General features: G+C 57.2%; 1 protein-coding gene across 1 annotated transcript; it reads right to left on the bottom strand.

The window, feature by feature from the left end:
- Window positions 1-1,660: 1,660 nt before the first annotated feature.
- HS3ST6 (heparan sulfate-glucosamine 3-sulfotransferase 6) lies at window positions 1,661-8,025 on the bottom strand. The gene is made up of 2 exons (XM_059039076.2): window positions 7,540-8,025; window positions 1,661-2,409 (listed from the first exon to the last, which is right to left on the bottom strand). Exons 1-2 carry the CDS (start codon window positions 7,950-7,952, stop codon window positions 1,794-1,796), a joined length of 1,029 nt encoding a protein of 342 aa, XP_058895059.1. The 5' UTR covers window positions 7,953-8,025; the 3' UTR covers window positions 1,661-1,793.
- Between the last annotated feature and the right edge of the window lie 14,127 nt (window positions 8,026-22,152).

Genomic DNA, 22,152 nt, shown 5'->3' with positions numbered 1-22,152 from the left:
CTCGCCACCCAGCAGGATTCCGAAGCGGAGCATCACCCCTCCTCACCATCGTTACTGCAGATTGTGCCAGCCCTCCCCCCCACACACATCAGAGGTCCACAGCAGGGAGGAGGCTGTGGGTACATCTCCTCGATATCTGCCCACATCTGCCACCACTTTCCCACCAGCCCTGCCCCTGGCCTGACCCATCTGATACAGACCCAAGGCCTGGGAAGCAGGGGTCACGGCCAGTCCTGCAAGGGCCCAGGGCATGCCAGACCTGGGCCTAAGGGGCCCTGGAGGTCATTCTCAGGGCAGCTGGTGGGCGCCTGGCAGACAGCACTGTGGCCAGGAGCAGGTGACAGTCATTACTGAGAGGCCCTGCATTTCTGGGGGGAGATGGATGGACAGGGCACCCCAGCCTGCCTGAGTCTGGCTTACCTTGGTTAAGAGCTGAGCTGGCAGCTGGGCTGCAGCTGGGTGTTCATTCTTGCCCATCCTCAGGGGAGGAAGCTGAATAAACACCACAAAAGTGGGGCATGGAGGGCCTGGGTGAGTGGGCATGCCCTGCAGTCTGGTGGGTGGGGCCTGTGGTGGGCAGTGCCTGGGTGGGTGACGCATGGTTGTGCAGGGAGCTCCTTGGAGGCTGTTAGAAGAAACATGCTGGGACTTCCCTGGTGGTGCAGTGGTTGAGAGTCTGCCTGCCAATGCAGGGGACACGGGTTCATGCCCCAGTCTGGGAAGACCCCACATGCCGCAGAGTGGCTGGGCCCGTGAGCCATGGCCGCTGAGCCTGCATGTCCGGAGCCTGTGCTCCACAACGGGAGAGACCACAACAGTGAGAGGCCTGCGTAACGTTAAAAAAAAAAAAAAAAAAAAAAAGAATCCACCTGCCAATGCAGGGGACACAGGTTCGATCATTGGGCCAGGAAGATCCCACATGCTGCAGAGCAACTAAGCCCGTGCGCCACAACTACTGAGCCTGTGCTGTAGAGTCCATGAGCCACAACTACTGAGCCTGCATGCCTAGAGCCTCTGTTCCACAACAAGAGAAGCCACCGCAATGAGAAGGCCACAGACCTCAACGAAGAGTAGCCCCTGCTCAACACAACTAGAGAAAGTCCGCATGCAACAACGAAGACCCAATGCAGCCAAAAAATTAATTAATTATTATTATTTTTTTTTAATGAAACACCCTGCACACAGGAGTCACCTCATACCCGCTGTCCAGAGATTCCACCAGGTTTCCAGGAGGGAGTGTCCAGTGGGCACAGGGATGCAGAATTAGCTGAGGTCATGGGTGCAGCCTGAAGAACTGACAGACCCAGCTTTAATCCTGCCCCACCACTCAAGCAACATGGGCCTTCAGGTTCCCCATTTGGAATACAAGACAATGCAGCTTGGCATTCCAAGGCTGAGAAGAGAGCCTGAGGGTGGTCTCCAGAGTCACTAAGGCTAAGCTGTATGTCACCGAGCAGGCCCCAAACCTCTCTGAGCCTAAGTTGCTCACTTGTGACAGGTGGCCAATTTCACTGCCCACCTCAAGGGATAGACAAGGATTGGGTTTTTAACCACTCCCAGCATGAACAGTGCCCAGTATTGTTAGCTGGTAGGATTATCATCCCCACAGGAGGTGGCACCTCCAACCCCACCCTCCAATACTCAAGGGCACGTAGAAGAACACAGATCCAAACTTTATTTTGTAAATATTTTTCTCTGCCCAGCCCTGTGTACAGGGCCCGCTCCGGCTGGGTGACAGGCATAAATTAAGGTCACTGAGCGTCCCCAGGCAGGGCGTGGGTTCCCCAGCCCCATTAGTCCCAGCCGAAGTCCTTGCCGGTCATTTGGTAGAACTTGCGGTTAAAGGGCCGGTAGAAGGCCCGCAAGCGCTGGACCATGGCCTCGGGCACATGCGGGTGGGGCCGGCCTTTGGACTTGCCCAGGCAGCGGGGACGGCCGCTGCCCTGGGCCTTCTTGAGGCAGGGGAAGCCCTTGGTGGCATTGAAGTAGAAGTGCTTGTCTGTGACGACCCGCTTGAGACCCAGGAAGTCCTGCACATGGCCCAGCTCCCCAGCTGGGTCGCTGACTAGGCGCTCGCCGCTGACAAAGAGGAAGCGGGACAGTGGGAAGTAACGCAGCCAGTTGTCCAGGTGCTGGGCGTACAGGCCGATGCGCACGGCACTCCAGGCCGTGTCCACGGGGCCCAGGCCTCGGCGGAAGGCCAGGGTGCCGAAGCTGGGCAGGCCCGGTGTCTTGGAGAGCATCTGTGCATAGTCAGAGATGGCCCGCGTCACAGGGTTCCGCACGACCACAATCAGCTTCGTGGCCGGGGACATGCCGTGGATGCGGCGTGGGGCCTCGCGGGTCACGAAATAGCTGGGGGTCTTCTCCATGGTGATCTGCCCATCCAGGGTGCGGGGCATCAGGCTCCTATAGGAAGGTGGGTGGAGGGGGGGGCATGAGCAAGTGCTGGCCCTCCTCCAGTCCTCCCATGCTAGACAGGCCCCTATGAGCCCGAGACTAACCTCCCCTTCCTCCAGGGAAGCCCCATACCTACAAGACAGGCAAGCCTCCCCATCTCCCCTTCCCCACCAGGCCCACCCATCCTAAGTGTCTGGGTGGGCGGCCTGGGGTGTGGGCCATAAGGGGGCCCAGCCTCAGCACAGGCTCACAGTAGGGGCCCATCCTGCAAGGCTATCCACACCCCTCCCAGAGCTTGAATGCACCCCAACCCTGACACTGCTGTGCCTCTCAGCCCAGACCCAGCACTCCCCAGACTTGCCAGCCACAAGGCTCCACCCACCCTCCCCACCCCCACAGGCCCCTGCACTGTAATTACCCCAGTCACACTTTCATTAAGTGGCTGATGGTATCCCCTGAATAAGGCCATTAGTTATTGACAAGTGTCCCCCAAAATGGGCAGCTGCCCCTCCTATCACTCCCTCCCCTGAATGGCATCTCCCGCCTTTGATGGCAGCCCCGCTAATTCTCCCCGACCTGGGCCCCCCAGAATGCTGAAAGCCACAGTGCAGCCCAGGACACTGGAGAGGTCAGTGAGGCAGCCTGAGGGTCTGTCTCAAGACCCCAGCCGCCTGGATTGCCCAGACCCCGCTTGGAACCCATGGTGCAAGGCTGCAGCTGCAGCATTTCCGAGCAATCCTCCCATTCTGACCAGGGGTGGGGGTTGGGGGGCACTGACCCCATCCCAAGGTTCCAGGGGAGTCGGCTGGTGACAGACCCCTGACAACCCCAAACCTGGGGAAGCCCATCATAGCACCCCACCCAGGTAGGCCAGGGACCCTGGGTAGCATCCTGAGGCCCCTCTGCCAGCCAGGTAGAACAGGGTGGGGAGGGGCAGGGTGCAGCGCAGGGCCAGCTGAGCAAACAGCTCCGAGGGAGGGCTGGGAACTAGGTCAACAGAGGCAGAGGCTATCAGGCTCTGTGCTAGGGATGGGGTGGGGGGTGTCTCTGTCCCCCATCTCTGAGGGAGCTGCCCCCAATCCCACTGACAGCCCTCAGGACTGGCCCCAGCCAGGAGGGTGACACACAGGACAGAATTCAGGTCTCATCCAGCCTAGTGACCCCCAGACTCGAGCTTCTGAGAGACAGTCTCCTCTTCCTGCTCAGGCCAGGTAGACACCCAGGTGTACAGGCACACGAGTTGGGGTGCTCAGCTTGGAGGGTGCTGATGTCGGGACTGGAGAACGTGCACACATGAGTCCCAGGCATGCCGCCGGCTCCCCTGACACCATCCTCTTGCCTCGGGGGAGTGGGGTGGGCTGCTGGGTCTGCTGGCTGTGGGAGCTGCCTCTCCCCTCAAACTAAGACCCTGGGCAGAGCTGGTCTACAGAAGTCATGGGAGCCAATTCTACTCCCCCCATGTCCCAGGAGTGATCTGGGACTCCTTCCATCCCACTCACTGCCCCACTTGAGGCTCAGAGACAGTGCAGGAAGTGCTGGGGTGGATGTCGGCTGCAGCTGCTGGGAGGTGATGTTGGCTTGGCTTCTGCTCCCAGGAATCCAGGTGGGAATTGCACCCAGCCCTCTCTGTGAATAAGTTCAAAGAGAACTTGGGTGGGAACAAGGCCAAGGGCTGAGGTTCAGGTCTGCAGCCTGGTGTAGCCAGCTCAGGGAACCCCCCTTCCCTCAAGAGGGAGGACAAAAGAAGTGGGATCTCCCCGCACTGAACCTCGATGCTGAGACCCACAGACAGAAGCCAGTGCCGACAGACGTCATCAGAAGTCACTGCCCTCCCTTCATCACCCTCCTGAGGGAGGGAACCAGCCCTGACTGCTCTGGGACCCTCCTCACTGACCTCTGACACCCCTTTCCCATCCTTTCCTCCCCCAGGTGCCCAGTGACCCCAGGAGCACCCTCTTTCCTTCTCCAGACTGGGCTCACCTGGTTCTGAGTATCCCTACCCCTTCCCGCCTGCCTGGGGGGAGGGGCTGCAAGGAAGCTGACAAAAATTAGAGGGACCTTAGCACTCACTACTGTTTTCTCTCCAAGAAGTCAGAGGAGAGGAAGTCAGGGAGGTGCCCCCAGCCCCACCGTGGACGGGGGATGGGAACGGGGATGGGGGAGGCTGACTTTCCAGGCCCACTCCTGCCACAAACCAGCTTTGAGATCTGAGATCTTTGGGATCAATTACTCACCCTCCCCAGGCCTCAGAAGCCTGTCCCCAGCCAGCCAGGCACAGAGGAGGGTGGGGATGGGTGCTTCTTGGGGGTGGGAGAGACTGGGGAGAGGATGAGAGGAACAGGACTCTGACCCCCACACAGCAAACATCTGACAAGTTGCTCTGCGGACACTCCCTCCCTGCTCATCTGGTCTGCATTTCCCTGCGGCTTCCATCCAGCCCCAGGCAACTCTCCCTCCTCTGTCTCAGCCCCACCCCCACCACCCTATCCTGCACCTCGCCTGGGCCTCATCCAGCGGGGCCTGGGACTCAGCAGAAACCAGCTATGGTTCCTGTCCAGTTATGGTTCCCGGGTACCGTGTTGACGGTACCAGGAGCCAAGGGGGTTGCCCTACCTGTATCCCTCCTGGTTTCTGTGCTTTTCCAAAATACTAAGGTCAAAGTACTGCCCCCACCTGCCCCCAGACAGGGCTCCCCCTTCTGAACTGAGACTTGGGGGTGTTTTTCTGTATGACCCCAGCACCTGCCAAACAGAAGGTGCTCAATGAGTCAGTGACTAGACGAACAAATGCTGTGTGAGCTTGGAGACGCTTGGGGGTCATGGTCCCCAAGAAGGAGGATCCTCAAGAGCCTGAGGGATGAGCTGAGGCCCAGGGAGGGGGACCGGTTTGGCCAAGGTCAACTTTGAGCAGCCCAGCACCCCTGCCAAGGCCAAGGGAAGGGACAGAGTCACTGCCTGGTCACAGCCCAGTGGGAACAGGTGTCCCAGAAAGTCAACTGGGGGCACTGGCCACTGCTCCTCTACTCACCGCCCCACAGCCCCACCAAAAACAGGCTCTGGAGGCTGGGCCCAGGGTCCTGAGAACAGACAAGGTCACCAGACCCTCCCTGCCCGGGGGCTGAGTGTCCTCTTTGCAGCTGGGGAAACAGGTAGGTGTGGGCATTTTCAGAGGTTCACTGCACACTCACGGCTGGTTGGAAGGACAGTCAGGTTCAGAGGCACAGGTGCCTGTGAGCGACACCATGCCCACGTGCACACACATCAGCACACGGCCTCGTCCCTTGGAAGGCACGTGGACACACACACTCCAGAAGCTCAGCCCTGCACCAGCCAGTGAAGGGTCAGCGCTAGCCAGCCCCGAGGGACAGCTCCAGATTAAAGGGGCAGAAGCCACGGACCTGACCCTCTGCCTCCTCTGCACCACCCCTCTTCCCAGTGTGGTGGCTGGGCCGAAGAAGGAGAAAGTCTCCTCTACCAGACTTAAACAGGCTGCTGAATCATCCCACTCCCATCTCTGGCCTCAGGGACACCAATGTCCCAAGAGCCCCTCCCCTGTGCTGAGGATCTGACCCTGAATCTGGGTCCAGCTGGCTTCCTCTCAGGCCCCTCAGGCTCACCAGACCAGTCCCTCAGAGCTGGAGCATGTGCCCAGGGAGGGCCTGGATGGGCTCTCAGGATCCCTGGCTCTTTGGGAGCCTTTTTAGGTCTAAACCCAATTCTAGACTCTCCTGCAGCCTCTCATTAGCCCAGCTTATGGGGTCAGTAGTAAGCTCTGAAATTTGCACTATGGTTAATAGTGTGTCCTTCCCCTTCCCCATCCTCCCCCTTCCCCGCTCCTTCTCCCCTCCTCCTCTTCTTCCTCTGCACAGAAGTGAGGAATTAGGGATGCTTTCAGATGCTGAAGCACTGTCGGGATAGTGGTCTCTCCCTGAGTGCTGAGAATGCAGGGATTCAGACAGTCGGGTCCAGGGATGGACTCACCTCCCCCATCACCACAAAACTTCCCTAGACCTCTGACAGCAGCAACCCTTCAGAGTTCATGAGCCAGAACCCCCTGTTCTCACTGGGAACCCTCCAAACCCATAAGTAATTTTGATGCAAAAAAGCAAAGATAATGGGGCGGGGGCAGGGTGGAATCTGGGTACAGAAAAACTGGTAAACCTGGAGGTAAAAAGTCTCAGTCCTGCCACCCCCACTCACCACTAATTCACCAGGTGACCTTGGGCAGGGTCCTCTCTGGCCCTTAGGGGCTTGGCCCAAGCTTGGGGATGAGGCTGGTGCTGTGGGGAGTGGGGTGACTCACCCTCCATCTGTAAGCCCTCATTTCCCCAAAGGAAGGGATAGGGCGCTGAGGCAGGCTTGTGCCTGACTGACAGAGGCAGAGGGCAGGGCCTCACACTCATCCTTCGGTGCTAACCTCCGCAGGGAGGGGCTGGTGTTTGACCAGCCACCAGGACAGGTTACTTCAGCTGCAGCTAGGTGCTCCCCCACTTTCCACCACACCCCCCAAGGCCATACTGGGTGGGAGTCAGGGCAGCTACAGAGCCCCATGACATGAGGCTGGGGTCCCAACTCCCATCCCTGGGCATTGACTCAAAGGTACCCTCCTCCTTTCTAAAGACCTCCAGACGCCCAGGACTATGGAGAAGGATTCCTCTCTCCAGGATCAGGGGTTTTAGGGGTGGGGGATGGGTTAACAGATACTTTCAAGGAGGCTGCAGGGAACCCGGAGACCCTTTCTTAAGGTAACTGACCAGAGTTCAGACATGCTCCCCTCAGTGATGCAGGGGAGAGGGCCAACTGAGCATGAAGCATTTCTAAAGCACCTCAGACCCCACAGGCTCCAAACTACTTTTCAGCTGGAATCGCACTCTAGCCCTGAACCAGGGCTTTCCCTGGAGTTTTCAAAGTTTCTGGGTGTCCATGGCCAGTGACCGACCCTCTTTTCTATAAAACCTGCTGCAAGAGGGCCGCGTCCTCCCGGTCAAGCCTCAGCCCCCACGCAGGCTGGTCTCAGCCCCAGAAGATGCCTGGAGTTCTCGCCCTGCGGGGTCCCCAGTGAGACCCCTGGGGCACACCACGCGGTTTCCCGGAAGGCACCCGCCAGGAAGCCGATGGGGCGGACGGGATGAGCGCTCACCGGTACCAGGCGAGGCCGCGCTCGTAGCACCTGTCGAAGAAGTGGGGCTCCGAGCCGAGCGCGCGGACGTCGGGGTGCAGCCGCAGAAACTCCAGCAGGGCGCGCGTTCCGCCCTTCTTCACGCCCACGATAAGCGCCTGCGGGAAGCGCCGGCGGCCCGAGCCACTGGCCACTGGCAGGCCGGACGTCCCAGGGCTGAGGACTGCGCGGAGCGGCTCGGCGGGCGCGGGGGCCGGCGCGGGGATGCGGCCTGCCGGCGGGCAGCGTCCGGGGAAGGCGCAAAGGCAGTAGGCTCCGAGCACCAGAGCGGCGAACAGCAGAGGCGCACGGGGCGCCCGAAGAGCGGCCCCGGGCCCGCCCCCGGCGCCCTGGCTGCCTCCTGCACCGCCGCCCAGGCCGCCGCTACCTGCCATGGGGCCACACCGCTCCCAGGCCTGGGAGCGGGGGCTGCAAGAGGGCGCACATCCCCGCCCGCGCCGCGCTCAGTCCGCTTGCGCCCGGTTTCTGCTCTGCGCCCCACTGCCCAGTCTTCTGGAGCCGGGAGAGACCAGTGCTAGGGCGGGATGCCCCGCCCAGCCCAGAGGCCCCGCCTCGCTTGAGCCACTGCTCCACCCAGGACTCGCCGGCACCTACGGGCGCCGCGGCGCGACTCCTAGCCTCAGTGACTAGCCGGACGCGTCCGCTCGGAGACCCCAGGCCCCAGCCCGCTCGGGATGCGGCGGCGGCAGATTGGGAAGCAGGACGGGACAGGACTGAGCTGCTGGCCAAAGGACCCGCTCTTAGAGGGCCGATCGCTGCCCCTCCCGGACGAGGGCAACGCGGCAGGTGCGCGGGAGGAACAAGTGGGCCAAGAAGTCGCGTGCACGTGGCCCTAGTGCGCAGAGAGGTTCCGGGAAGGTGGAGGGAAGTCTGCGGCGGGAATGGGGCGCATCTTGCTGATAGTCGGCTTGCCATTGCCATGCGTCAGGGTCACGGGCAGGGCGGTTGGAGAGGACTAGCCAAGTTGATTACCATTTTAAAGTCTGGGAGACAGGCTCAGGGAGGACAGGCGTCTTTCCGAAGGGCCCAGTGAAATTCAGACCTCAGTCTTCTGACGCTTTTTACCATGTCACACGGTCTGTCTGTGCAGCCTAGTCCACCTGGTGTTGCCCTGGGATGTCAGTGACCCACCTCTGGAGCGGGCAAAGCGGCTCCTTTTGGAGATGTGAAGGATTCGGGAAAGCCGGGGTCCTGTCCTAGGAGCTTCCTCTGAGGGGCAGGGAGACTCAGGGGCCACTCCCAGTAATGAGACCTGCTGGGCGCTGGACACTCTGTGGGAGTTTTACACACCCCCAGGCTCACTGAACCCCCAGCCCAGCACAAAGAAGGCAGAGGAGAGCTGACTGGGAGAAGGTGAGCACAGCCCCAGGTAGAGACAGAATGGAACCCATGTCCTGCCTTTGCCTCTACCCCAGGCTTCCTGGCCTCAGGATTGGTGCAGGTGGGCATGGGCTCCCTGAAGAGGCCAGCCTTCCTCCAGCCAATGCCCAGAGACTACTGCCCTGGCTTCTTCTGGTTAATGGGCTGTTCCTGAGCCTAATGGTATCTAGATCTAAGGGCAACCTGGAGCACTTCCCCAGGGCAGGGGCCTCCATGACCCACTCAGAGGTAGCCTTGGCCGGAAGAGGGCTCTGCAGAGCCAATGGGGTGAAGACCACTGACCAGGGCCTCAGCCCAGTTCCCAGATGCCATGCCTGCATCTGCTTGTCAGGGCATGACTCAGCCAGGAGCCCCATCTGTGGGGTGTTGGCACAGCGCTGTCTGGGGTGCATGCCAGCACATGCAGGGTCACAGGAAGTCCTTCTTCTGGTCTAGCTTAAAACAGGATTTGTTCCAGACAGTCTGGTTCTCCTTAGAGCCACCCACTCCACCTGCAGCACCCACCCAGAGCCTCAGCAGCCACCACTCAGGGCTCCAAATTCCAGATTTAAAACCTGATGGCCCCTCCATCTCCCTACCCAGCACAGGCACTGGCTAGGCACCCCCTAGCCTTTGCTCATGCTGTTCTCCCTGCTGGGAATGCCTTTTCCTTAGTTCCGCCCCCCTCAACACACACACACGCACACACACACACACACACACACACACACACTCACACACACAGATACACCTTGAGAACTTTCCAGGAAGAACTTACCAAGAACAGCAAGACACCAAACATGCTGGGGGTGGGGGAGTGAGGTCCGGGGACAAGAGTCAGCTTGGTGTTTGGCATCTGATCCCCTCTCTCCACCCACCATCTGGTTCTCAGGTGAGGGGTGGGTGCAAATCTGAGGACATCCAGGATGGCAGCCTTGGGAAGCTTGTTCACCAGTGTACCTCACAGGGCCTGGTACCTGATAGGCACTCAATGGAGACAAGCCAATGGAAGGATGGGAGTAGAGAGAGAGGCTGAAGAAGGCTTTCTAGAGTAGGTGATTGTCAGGCAAGGAGCAGGACAGCATCCCAGTCGGGTGGGGAAAGGCCCAGCAGCAGAGAGCATAGTGATGGGATCGGGGTGGCGAGGAGGAGGAATGGGGTAGAGCTGAGGCTCATCCCTGGGGAGTGGGTCCCAGCCTCATCTTTCTCTAGCACATGGCCTCAGGCTCCTACCAGCCCAAACCTCTGGTCCCTAAAATAGAAACCTGACTCTGAAGAAGGAGCTTCTTCATTGAAATGCAATTCCCATAACATGCAATTCGGCCATTTAGTTTCTCAAATTCAATGGTTTTCAGTATATCCACAGTGTTGTACAACCATCACCATAATAAATTTCAGAACATATTCATCACCCCAAAAAGAAATCTCATACCTGTTAGCAGTCACTCCCTGTTCTCCCCTCCACCAGCCCCTGGCAACCACTAATCTACTTTCTGTCTCTGTGAATTTGTCTCTTCTCCACATTTCATATAAGTGGAATCATACATTATGTGGCCTTTAGCCACTGGCTTCTTTCACTCAGCATAGTGTGTTCAAGGATCATTTATATTGGGCTTCCCTGGTGGCGCAGTGGTTGAGAATCCGCCTGCCGATGCAGGAGACACGGGTTCGTGCCCTGGTCCAGGAAGATCCCACATGCCGCGGAGCGGCTGGGCCCGTGAGCCATGGCCGCTGAGCCTGCGCGTCCGCAGCCTGTGCTCCGCAATGGGAGAGGCCACAACAGTGAGAGGCTCGCATATCGCAAAAAAAAAAAAAAAAAAAAAAAAAAAAAAAAAAGGGATCATTTATATTGTAGTGTGTGTGTCAATGCTTCATTCCTTTTTAGAGCTGAATAATATTCCACTGTATGGATGGATCACATTCTGTTTATCTATTCATCAGTCAATGGACACTTCAGTTTTATCCACCTTTTGGTTATTGAGAATCATGCTGCTGTGAATGTTGATTTGAAAGTTCTTTTGTGGACATATGTTTCATTTCTCTTGGGTATATACCTAGGAGTGGAATTGCTGGGTAGACAGTAACTACATTTAGCCTTTTATGAAGAGTGCTTTTGAAGGTTAAATCTGGGAATTTCATAATCTATATCTCCATGCTCCTCACCCCCAGAGCTGCTGCCTTCCCTCCTCCTCAGGATATCTGAGTGGCTCCTCCACTCTGCCTCTGCCCTGCTTTGCCATCAGAGTCCAGCCCCAGCTCCCCACTGTGTGACCTAAGGACAGTGGATCCCCCTCTCTGAGCCACAATGTGAAAAGTCATTTTGGGGCCCCAAAAGAGACCAGGCCATGGGGGCACAGGGTAGGTGGCTGTCCCTGTGCCCTGAGAGGGTGGCTCAACTCCTGCCCTGTCTGGTCGTGCCTCCTGTCAAGAGAAAACAGGTGTCAGCCAGGCCCTTCTGCCCAGCCTGATCTCCCCTGGGGCCCCTCAACTTTGAGGGCTCCACATGGCCCAATTTCAATTCCCCTTTCACCTTGTCTGGACCCACATGCAGGATGGCCAGGCATCAGACGTGCAAGTAAGTCGGGTCTGATGTGGCGGCCTGGCAGGAACAGGGAGAATGTGGGAGAGGAGATGGGCTGAGCTGCACAGGCTGCTGGGTCACACATACACATCATCCCTGGGGGAGATGACAAGGGGGGCCAGAGCAGAGGGGATTCGAGAGGGGTGGTCTAGGAAGGGAGTCCTGAGGAGCAAGGTCATGGTGAGAGGAAGGCCCAGCCTGGCCTCACAAATCCATGACCCAGCTACCCAGCTATGTCTGTGTCTTCTTCGCAGACTCTAATTATTTCCCTGTGGGTGATTTTGATCCCCATCTATCTCCTCCACCTACCCATGAGCTCTGCAAAGGCAGGGATGGGGTCAGTCTTGAGCCCTGCTGTGGCTCCATGCCTAAGCATGGTGAGTGCTTATGAATGTTTGTTGAGTGACTGAGTAACTGACTCTGTGTGTATGTCTGAGAGAGTCTAGGTGTGGACCCCTCTCCCACACCCCTCTCCGCCTCCTTCCCAGCCCGTCCCCTCCGCAGGGTGGGCACCCCCAGCCTAGGCCCTCACAGCATCGCAGGGTGTGCAAGCAGCTGCCCCACTCTGGAAAATGATTAATAACACCGTGCAGCCCCTCCCTCTGTGGGGGACCGCTGGGGGAGATTTCACACATTCGGGCCTTCTAGAAACTTCCTCCTCTAGAACCACACCCTTACCCCCCAGACCCACTCCCACAGCCTGCTGGGATTCCTCAGCCTGCAAGGGGAGCTGAGGGGAGGGGGCTGCGGCCGAGGGCGGGCCCAGCTGTCCTTGATTTGTGTGGGATTTTTCCACTTGAGATGCCGGATTTTCCTGAGCACATAGAGGATGCAATTTCCTCCTGGGGAGGGATCCCTAAGAGACATCTACCCACCTACCCCCAGAGCCCAGTTCATCCTGGTAGGGAACAAGGGGGCCAAGAGGGCATGGGTGGAGGGCGGGTCGTGCAGCACAGTACAAAGCTGACAGCAAGAACTTTTTAGGCAATGAAGGCTGATTCAATCCCAGCTCTACCCTTCCTAGAAGGTGACCTCGGCAGGTATCCAGCCTCTATGAGCTTCATTTTCCTACTTTATAAAACAAAGATGACACCAGCCCCCACCTCTTTAGGTGCCTGGCTTCTAAGCTCTTTATGATAAGGAGGTAGTGGACATGTGACAGTGACCCTGGCACAAGAAGGGGTGCCCTGAAGCTGCGCCCACCCTGAAAGACCTAAGTACTTCATAATTCATCCTCCTGGGGGTCCAGGCTGGAGAGAAAAGGCCTCCCTAGTCTCAAGGTGTCCAGCCAGCCTGGCTTGCTGGAACCCAGGGTCTTGTTCCTGGTGACCAGCTAGATGTGGGGACACCATGGGACACAAGGGTTTGCCAGGGAAGACAATATTTCCAGCATCAGGAAGGACATATGAAGGGCCCCTTGGCAAGGAATGGGGAGAAGTGAGGGCTTCCCTAGCCACCCTGAGTGGTCACACACATGCATGGAGCCTGCCTAGGGCTCCAGGGTTTGCCAGAAGGAGCCAGACCCCTCTCCTGCACAGGGAAGGCCCCCAGCTTGCTTCCAGCCGCCCTCACTCCTTTCCCTTGGGTCTTCCTGGAGGGCTTAGCACAGAGGGCCGATTGCCACAGGCCCCTGCTTTTCCAGGAGAGGGCAGGGCTCTGGGTTCTCAGGATGCATAACTGGGCCTGCAAATTGCTTCCCACCCACCAGCCTGGCCCAGCTCAATTTACAACAATCCTTCTAGGCTGGCAGTCCCAGCCCTGCAAAGAGGAGGGCTGGTAACAGCCTTTATACCCAAGGTGAGTATAAAGGGGGAAGAAAGGAGAGTCAGACAGAAACAGGACTCCCTCTGTCCCCACCCCATTCCCACCTCCTCCAGCTTCACAGCCCCACGCCAGGCCTCTGAGCGTGGGAGCCTCTTGACATCATGGGGAAGGCTGGGAATTATCTAAGAGGCCCCACATTAAGCCACTGGGGCGCTGTGGCCAGGTCTGTCCACCTGTGCCCTGGTGAGGGTCCCCATGGACTGGAAGCTGACTGTGAGCACATTCTGTCAGGAGCAAGGGACCCGGCACAGGCTCAGGAACCCCACGCTCTGCAGAGAGCACACGACCATGGGCGTATACACACACAAACACACACAGAGAGGCAGGAGTGGGGTTCAGAGACCTGCTGCCTGGCCCCAGCCACTGTCCCCCACCCAGTGTGGAGAGCCCCAAGTTTGAACCTCCCTGCACACGAGTGACCTACTCACAGGTGCACGGCCAGCACAGCCAGTGAACAGTACCCGCATGGAGGGCCACACTCCATCCCCCCGCAATTCCAGGAGAAACACCCCATGCCCATAGTTGGCCAGACAGACATACAGACGGGTATGCAGCCAGTCTTGTTCAGCTGGGGCTCAGGAAGACCCAGAACCCAGAGCCCAGGGCCAAGCATCTTGGGGCAGGTGCCTGGCACTCTGCCCTACTCCCTGCCAGACCCCTCCCTAAGCGGCAGGCTTCCTTCTCTGACAACAGGACCTTCAAAATTGACTCCCACCCCCTCCTCAGAGAACAATGACTCCATCCTTGTTCCCTATACCGGTCAGCGCTGTCCTTCCTCTGACTCTAGCTTCCCTGTCCTCCCCCAACTTCCAGACACACCCCAGGGGCTCCGGTCTCAGAGATGAGGTACAAAATCCCTCACACTCTTGGAGCTTCCCTGGTGGCGCAGTGGTTGAGAATCCTCCTGCCGATGCAGGGAACATGGGTTCGTGCCCCGGTTCGGGAAGATCCCACATACTGCGGAGCGGCTGGGCCCGTGAGCCATGGCCACTGAGCCTGCGCGTCCAGAGCCTGTGCTCCGCAACAGGAGAGGCCACAACAGTGAGAGGCCCGCGTAACACACACAAAAAAACCCCCAAAAAAACAAAAAACCCCTCACACTCTTGAGACTAAGGGACCAAAAAGCCACTGCAGTCGGAGATGGGAGGGGGAGCCCAGGGCCACAGGCAGACTGCATCTCGGGTTGAGGTGGGGCAGAGCCCACAGGGCTCGTCTCGTCTCTGCTCCAGCCTCCAGCAGTGCAGCCGCCAAGCCCTTTGCAGCCAATAGGAGCTTGTAAACGTCCTAGTTGGAGATGAAACATGGTAAGACATGAAACCAGGGGCTGAACCATGGATAATCTCCACGGTTTTACAAGGAACAAATCATGCCTAGAGACAGGTGCTGAGGGGCTAGGGTGGAAGGAGCTTATAGACAGGTAACTCTCAGTCCCCTCCCCAGCAGCCTCCCCTCCTGTCTGCTTGGGAGGCCCACCAACTGTCTTCCCTGGGCTTCTTGCCCCTTAGCTCCTTAAGCAGAGCCCTAGTGCCCTGGGCCAGGGTAGAGTGACAGGTGGTCCTGGGGTTCCTGCATCCACTAGGGCACAGATTCACTCATGCAGATGTGTGGTTCGCTCATCCTGAGACTGTGAAGTCCCTGCAGAGGGAGCGAGCAGAAGGCAGTGCCGTTTGATGCACATTCACCTGATGCTACCTCGGCAGCACCTCTTCAGGTCTCCGTGTTTGGGGTAGGGAACGAGATTACCCCATTCTAGAATGGACTCTGGCTGGCCTAGAGGCCCAGGTGCAGGGGTTTGGGTGCAGGGGCTGTGGGTAATAAAAACAACACAGTTATGATTTTAAAAAACAAAACAAAACACTGCTATCATTTGTGGAGTAGGAAATCAAGACAGTGGGGGGGTTCTGCGGAGCCTCAGCAAGCAGAGCCAGTGGGAACCCCTGAGGGAAGTTACCTGGTCTGATGATTATTTTGCAAAGACCACACCGGTTGGGACAGCTGAGAGCTGTCACTATTGCGGGGGAGAGATGTGGGCAAAGATGCATGGGAAGTGGAACTCCAGGACTTGGTGCCCCCGGGGTGGGCCAGGGTGGCAGCAGGTACAATGAAGGCATGTAAGGGCCACAGCCAGAGGAGGTTGGCGGCATCAGAGCAGGCGGGTCCCACCCAGCTGCCCTGGAGAAGGGGTTGAGGCTTGGCTGGGGCTGGGAGCGTCCTGTCTCCACCTTCCCCCAGCCCCCAGCTCTGTCCCGCTCCTGCTGACTCCGGAGGGGGCACCCTGGGCCTCGACTGCTCGCCACACACTAGTCACCGTCTTGAAGCCCACCAGATGCGGCCCTACCATCACCGGCCGCCGCACCTTCGGAGGCCAAGAGGCCTCGGCCTGTGTGCCGGGCACTGACATGTTGTGTGGGCGCGACCTGGGGGCCAGGTGATGCCGGCGCCGACCACTGGGTGCCGCGGGGAAGCGCTGCCGGGGCGCGGGGCTGGGCTGGGACAGTGCGGACCGCGGGCGTCGCGAGGGGCACCGGGTCGGGTTGGGGCCGGGGCGCGGGACGGCGAGGAGTAGAGGACGCGGAGCCGGGCTGGAGTGCGAGGCCACTGGGACGCGAGGTGTGGTTAGGGCGCGAGGGCCCGGCCTGAGCGGGGGTCTTGGGAAGGGGCGCGGCGTGGGGGGTGCTGGGCGCAGGGACCCGCCCAGACCGTCAGAGCTGTCGCCACAGCGCCCCCGGCGGCGCCACGAGGAACTGCAGCACCGTTCAGGCCCCAGCGCTTCTGGGGCCTGAGCGGCCCCTGCTGGTCCGTCCTGAACACGGTCCCTAGGCCCACTCCCAGAGGAGGCGGCCTTGAGGACCGGTTGACTCAGAACGGGGTCATAGCGCTAGGCCCCCTATCAGGGCATTGTATGGGGGTGGAGGCACGGTGGATGACTTGGCGGTGACCGCTGACTTCTCCAGACTGCCACTTCCACTTGCCGGCCCTGCCCACGTGCCCTCATGAGGTCAGGGGGTCCTGGGACCTACCCACAAGACCTTCCCTGAGCAGCACTCCCCCCCAGGGTCACGGCTTTCCCTGGCAATTGTCACTCAGAAGAAAGGAAAGCCTTGGATGAGCGAAAGTTCCAGTCATTGTCAATTCACTTGTCTGTTCCGCGTTTATTGAGCTCCCCTCTGAGCCGGTCCCTGCCTCCAGGCTGGGGATCAGCAGAGTCCCAGACAGATTTCTTCTTTCTCCCACTGGTCCCCTGCCCAAGGTGCCCTGCCCTGCCGTGCTGTGCCTGGGCCTGCTGGCTGCTGTTGGCTCATGTCCGCAGAACACCAGGAGCTGTCTGCTCCCAAATGCAACACTTGGCTCCAAAGGCTGTGTCCTAGGGGCTCCACCTGGCAAGGAAGAGGGCACAGGTGGGGAGCAGAGGGGGACGGGCTCTCAAAGAGACTTTTGTTTCTCAAGAAGCAACTGAGGCTGCAGGCCAGAGGTTATGATGTAACCCAGCAGCTGGAGGAGGGGTGGGTGACATGATTCCACCCAGCCCTTGGCAGAGACACTGCCCAGGGCCATCCATTTCCAGGCTCGCGATGTGAGGGGACCTCGGGGTCCTGGGGCTCACCGTCCCTCCTCACTCCCCTTCTCCAAGGACACTGCTTGCCAGCTCCCACCCCCCCAGTTAACCACCATGTACAACTGAGTGTGGGGCCCCTGGGGTGCAGGCAGCCAGGCACTGCTGCTCACAGCTCCCCTACCAGTCTCACCATCCCCAGCCCCAGCCCACCTGGGCACCAGCAGATCTTCCATCCAACCCTGCTACAGGTCTGAGCCCAGAGAGGCATCCCCAGGGGCATGGCCTGGACACATTGGCCCAGTTTGCAGGAGGAGGCCAGCCTGCTCTTGGGCCAAGTTCAAGCTCAGGGAGCCCCCTGGGCCAGTATGCAGAGCCAGGAGTGCTGGGAGAGGTGAGCAAAGTCCAAGGTCCATCCTGGCCCTGGGGCCCAGAGATTTCTGCTGACCATTCAGCTGGTTCCCTCTCCACCCCTAGCCACCTTCAACATGCTTGCTGACATCAGACTACACTCAACAGGTGGTCGCGACCTTCCCAGAGCCACCGTTTGTCATTGGAGGTGAAGAAGAGAGGAAAGGGACAGGTCTCAGGCAAGTCCTGCCCCCTCTCTGAGTCTCCTGTTCTTCCCCTGGAGAATGAGTACCTGCCCCACCAGGGTTAGGGTAGAGCTTCAGCACGGTGATGCCCATGAAGACACACTAAGCACTCAATAACTGCTCACCTACAGTGGGGTGCCCTGGGCCAAAGCTGGCTGCTAGACTTGGCGTGGGCAGGCCACAGGCTGGGCTGGGACAGTGCCCCAGGGCCGGTAATGACCCCAAGTGACTAGGCTCCACTTCAGCCGGTGACCAGCTTGGGACACAGAGGGGAGGTTGGTCAGAGATATGAGCTGGAAACACAGGGTTCTCTGCAACCCCAGGGAGATTTTCTAGCAGCTGCAATCAGTGCTGGCCCCCAGCAGGGCAGAGATGGAGAAGCTTTCTAGACAAGGAGGCTGCCACACTGTGGGGAGGGGATGAGCTGCAGGAAGCCCCTCCTGAATGGGGCTCCTCCAAATTGGCCTCCTTGGTGCTTTGTCAGTGCTGACCCCTCCCACCCGCCACATACCTTCCCCTGCTCAGCAGCTCAGGTCTAACTCACAGAGCAACATGCACTCAGAATCCATGCATCTACGCCACCTTCCTGCCCCACCCCCCATAGCTTTCCCTTGCCCTCACCCTACAGGGAGACAGGCTGGGTTCCCCAGACAGGGGAAGGTTATGTGCACCACCCAAGGTTGAGAAGTAAGCCAGAGGCCCACCAAGGCCCAGCAGGTGAGCCAGCAGCCCCTGCACAGTGACCCTGTGCCAGAGCAGAGACCCCTGACTGTGGCCGGGGGTCAGGGAAGGGGCAGCACTAGCCTCTCCCTCCTCCCTCTCCAGCCACACCAACCTCATCTGACCACCTCTGCCTTCACACCTGCAGGTTCCACTCTGCCCCATGTGGGATGCTCCCAGCTGCTGAGTAGGTCTGTTCCAATCATGCACTCAGAACTGGAGGAATGACCACAAGATGGGTTTGGGGACCCACTAGACCCACTGTGAGATGGACCTGGGCTAAAACTCCATTAACCACCGGGCCTCCATAAGCCCCTACTTGACACAGTTTGTGTGTCCTGGAATTGGTATCAGTCCAGAGCCAGTGTCCAGTAGTCCCCGAAATGTCTGATTACTTCCCTTTCCCCAATGCACAGTGACCCTGGTATAGGTCACTTTGGAGAACGTTGGGAGAAAGATTAACCATCTAAATTTTTGGTGATATAGCAGGGTCCTTCCTCGAGGGGTCCTGCCTCTGGTTCATTCAAGGTGTTCTGGGCATGTAAACTGGCTCAAGCCTGGGAATTGAATGAGGGGTCATGACTGTCTTTATGACTCAAGTTAGACTCTTGCTCACTTGACCTAGAACTCTTCTGCTCATTAAGATCAAGTGAGAATTCAGCAGGCTTCCGATCTATTTCACTTCCAGGAGCACCCTGCCCCAGTGGCCGACGCTGTAATTCTGTGGGAATCAGACTATTCTGACCGCCGCTTTGCCTCTGCTGGCCATCACAGTGAGCACCACTCCCTTGCCTTTGGTCACTGAAAGCTGCCACGTGGTCCTGTCACCCCGGGATCCAGTGACCCCCATGAATTTCAGTCTTCTGGTTCAGTGGCAGCAGGTCTCCTGTAATTCCTGGCCTACAGAGAAGAGTGATCACAGAGCGCTTCTATGATGCTGGGGCTCCGCACACAAACTTTCCTCACAATCGTGGTGAGAGGTGTGCTGTCTGGATCCTCCAAGGTGGGAGAGCAGGTCCTAAATGACAGACCCACTCTAACTTTCCTATCTCCTTAAGACTTTGGATTCCTCCCTCCACTGAACCAAGGCAGGTCTGGCATTACAGCTCATTCAGTGTTGGCCACTTTTTGGTCCATGTTTCAGCCAACCAACCAACCAACCAAACCGTTAGAGCCCTTTCTGATCCCCCACGCTATATCATTAAACCCAGAATCTCTGCTTAGTGAGCCCCTATCAATAAATTTGACCTGACCCAACGTTATGTTCCTTACAACCTTATCCCACCCTTAGTATCCATTCCAACACGTTCTCTGGATTTCTGTCAAGATAAATTGGGAGGAAGCCACCACAATGAGAAGCCCGCACACCGCAACAAAGAGTAGCCCCCACTCGCCGCAACTAGAGAAAGCCCATGTGCAGCAATGAAGACTCAATGCAGCCAAAAATAAATTAATTAAATAATTTTTTAAAAAAAGATAAATTGGGAAAATCATGTCGTTCTCTTGGAGTATACCACACCTCCTCAAGGGGCCCATTGTGCACATCCTCCTGCAGGGTCTGGGGCAGGCCAAGTCCGTGGCCTTCTCAGGGCCTTTGCATATACTGTGGGAAGCTCTTCTTGCTTCTGTCACCTTCGCTGCTGAGCTGGTATGACCCCTCCTTAGCGTCCCCCTCCCTGACCACTGGGCCCAAAGCACCAGCCCCCTAATTGCTCCCCTGCCCCCATATTCTAGCATCTCTCTCTGCTATAGTTATACACAGCCCTTCTCTTCATCTGGCATGAACTTACTGTCTCAACTATGCCTTAAGACCTTGAAGGCAGGCCCTGAACCAAGATGGCAGAGTAGAAGGACATGCTTTCACTCCCTCTTGTGAGAACACCAGAATCACAACTAGCTGATGGACAATCATCAACAGGAAGACACTGGAACTCACCAAAAAAGATACCCCACATCCAAAGACAAAGGAGAAGCCACAATGAGATGGTAGGAGGGGCACAATCACAGTAAAATCAAATCCCATAACTGCTTGGTGGGTGACTGACAGACTGGAGAACACTTATACCACAGAAGTCCACCCACTGGAGTGAAGGTCCTGAGCCCCACGTCAGGCTTCCCAACCTGGGGGTCCAGCAACAGGAGGAGGAATTCCTAGAGAATCAGACTTTGAAGGCTAGTGGGATTTGAATGCAGGACTTTGACAGGACTGGGGGAAACAGAGACTCCACTCTTGGAGGGCACACACAAAGTAGTGTGTGCATCAGGACCCAGGGGAAGGAGCAGTGACCCCAGGGGAGACTGAACCAGACTTAGCTGCTAGTGTTGGGGGGTCTCCTGCAGAGGTGGGGGGTGGCTGTGGCTCACTGTGGGGACAAGGACACTGGGAGCAGAAGTTCTGGGAAGTACTCCTTGGCATGAGCCCTCCCAGAGTCCACCATTAGCCCCACCAAAGAGCCCAGGTAGTCTCCAGTGTTGGGTTGCCTCAGGCCAAACAACCAACAGGGAGGGAACCTAGCCCCACCCATCAACAGTCAAGCAGATTAAAGTTTTACTAAGCTCTGCCCACCAGAGCAACAGTCAGCTCTACCCACCACCAGTCCCTCCCATCAGGAAACCTGCACAAGCCTCTTAGATAGCCTCATCCACCAAAGGGCAGACAGCAGAAGCAAGAACTACAACCCTACAGCTGTGGAACAAAAACCACATTCACAGAAAGACAGACAAGATGAAAAGGCAGAGGGCTATGTACCAGATGAAGGAACAAGATAAAACCCCAGAACAACAACTAAATGAAGTAGAGATAGGCAACCTTCCAGAAAAAGAATTCAGAATAATGATAGTGAAGATGATCCAGGACCTTGGAAAAAGAATGGAGGCAAAGATCAAGAAGATGCAAGAAATGTTTAACAAAGACCTAGAAGAATTAAAGAACAAACAAACAGAGATGAACAATACAATAACTGAAATGAAAACTACACTAGAAAGAATCAATAGCAGAAAAACTGAGGCAGAAGAACAGATAAGTGACCTGGAAGACAGAATGGTGGAATTCACTGCTGCAGAACAGAATAAAGAAAAAAGAATGAAAAGAAATGAAGACAGCCTAAGAGACCTCTGGGATAACATTAAACGCAACAACATGTGCATTATAGGGGTCCCAGAAGGAAAAGAGAGAGAGAAAGGACCAGAGAAAATATTTGAAGAGATTATAGTCGAAAACTTCCCTAATATGGGAAAGGAAATAGCCACCCAAATCCAGGAAGTGCAGAGAGTCCCATACAGCATAAACCCAAGGAGAAACACGCCAAGACACATAGTAATCAAATTGGCAAAAATTAAAGACAAAGAAAAATTATTGAAAGCAGCAAAGGAAAAATGACAAATAACATACAAGGGAACTCCCATAAGGTTAACAGCTGATTTCTCAGCAGAAACTCTACAAGCCAGAAGGAAGTGGCGTGATATACTTAAAGTGATGAAAGGGAAGAACCTACAACCAAGATTACTCTACCCGGCAAGGATCTCATTCAGATTCGATGGAGAAATCAAAAGCTTTATAGACAAGCAAAAGCTAAGAGAATTGAGCACCACCAAACCAGCTCTACAACAAATGCTAAAGGAACTTCTCTAAGGGGAAACACAAGAGAAGAAAAGGACCTACAAAAACAAACTCAAGGGCTTCCCTGGTGGCGCAGTGGTTGCGAGTCCGCCTGCCGATGCAGGGGATGTGGGTTCGTGCCCCGGTCCGGGAAGATCCCACATGCCGCGGAGTGGCTGGGCCTGTGAGCCACGGCCACTAAGCCTGCGTGTCCGGAGCCTGTGCTCCGCAACGGGAGAGGCCACAATGGTGAGAGGCCCGTGTACCGCAAAAAAAAATGGAAAAAAAAAAAACAAAAAACAATTAAGAAAGTGGTCATAGGAACATACATATCGATAATTAC

The sequence above is a fragment of the Kogia breviceps genome, chromosome 14, assembly GCF_026419965.1.
Source record: "Kogia breviceps isolate mKogBre1 chromosome 14, mKogBre1 haplotype 1, whole genome shotgun sequence".
Taxonomy (NCBI): domain Eukaryota; kingdom Metazoa; phylum Chordata; class Mammalia; order Artiodactyla; family Physeteridae; genus Kogia; species Kogia breviceps.
Note: the sequence above shows the minus strand (reverse complement) of the source record. Positions and strands in the feature narration are given on the sequence as shown.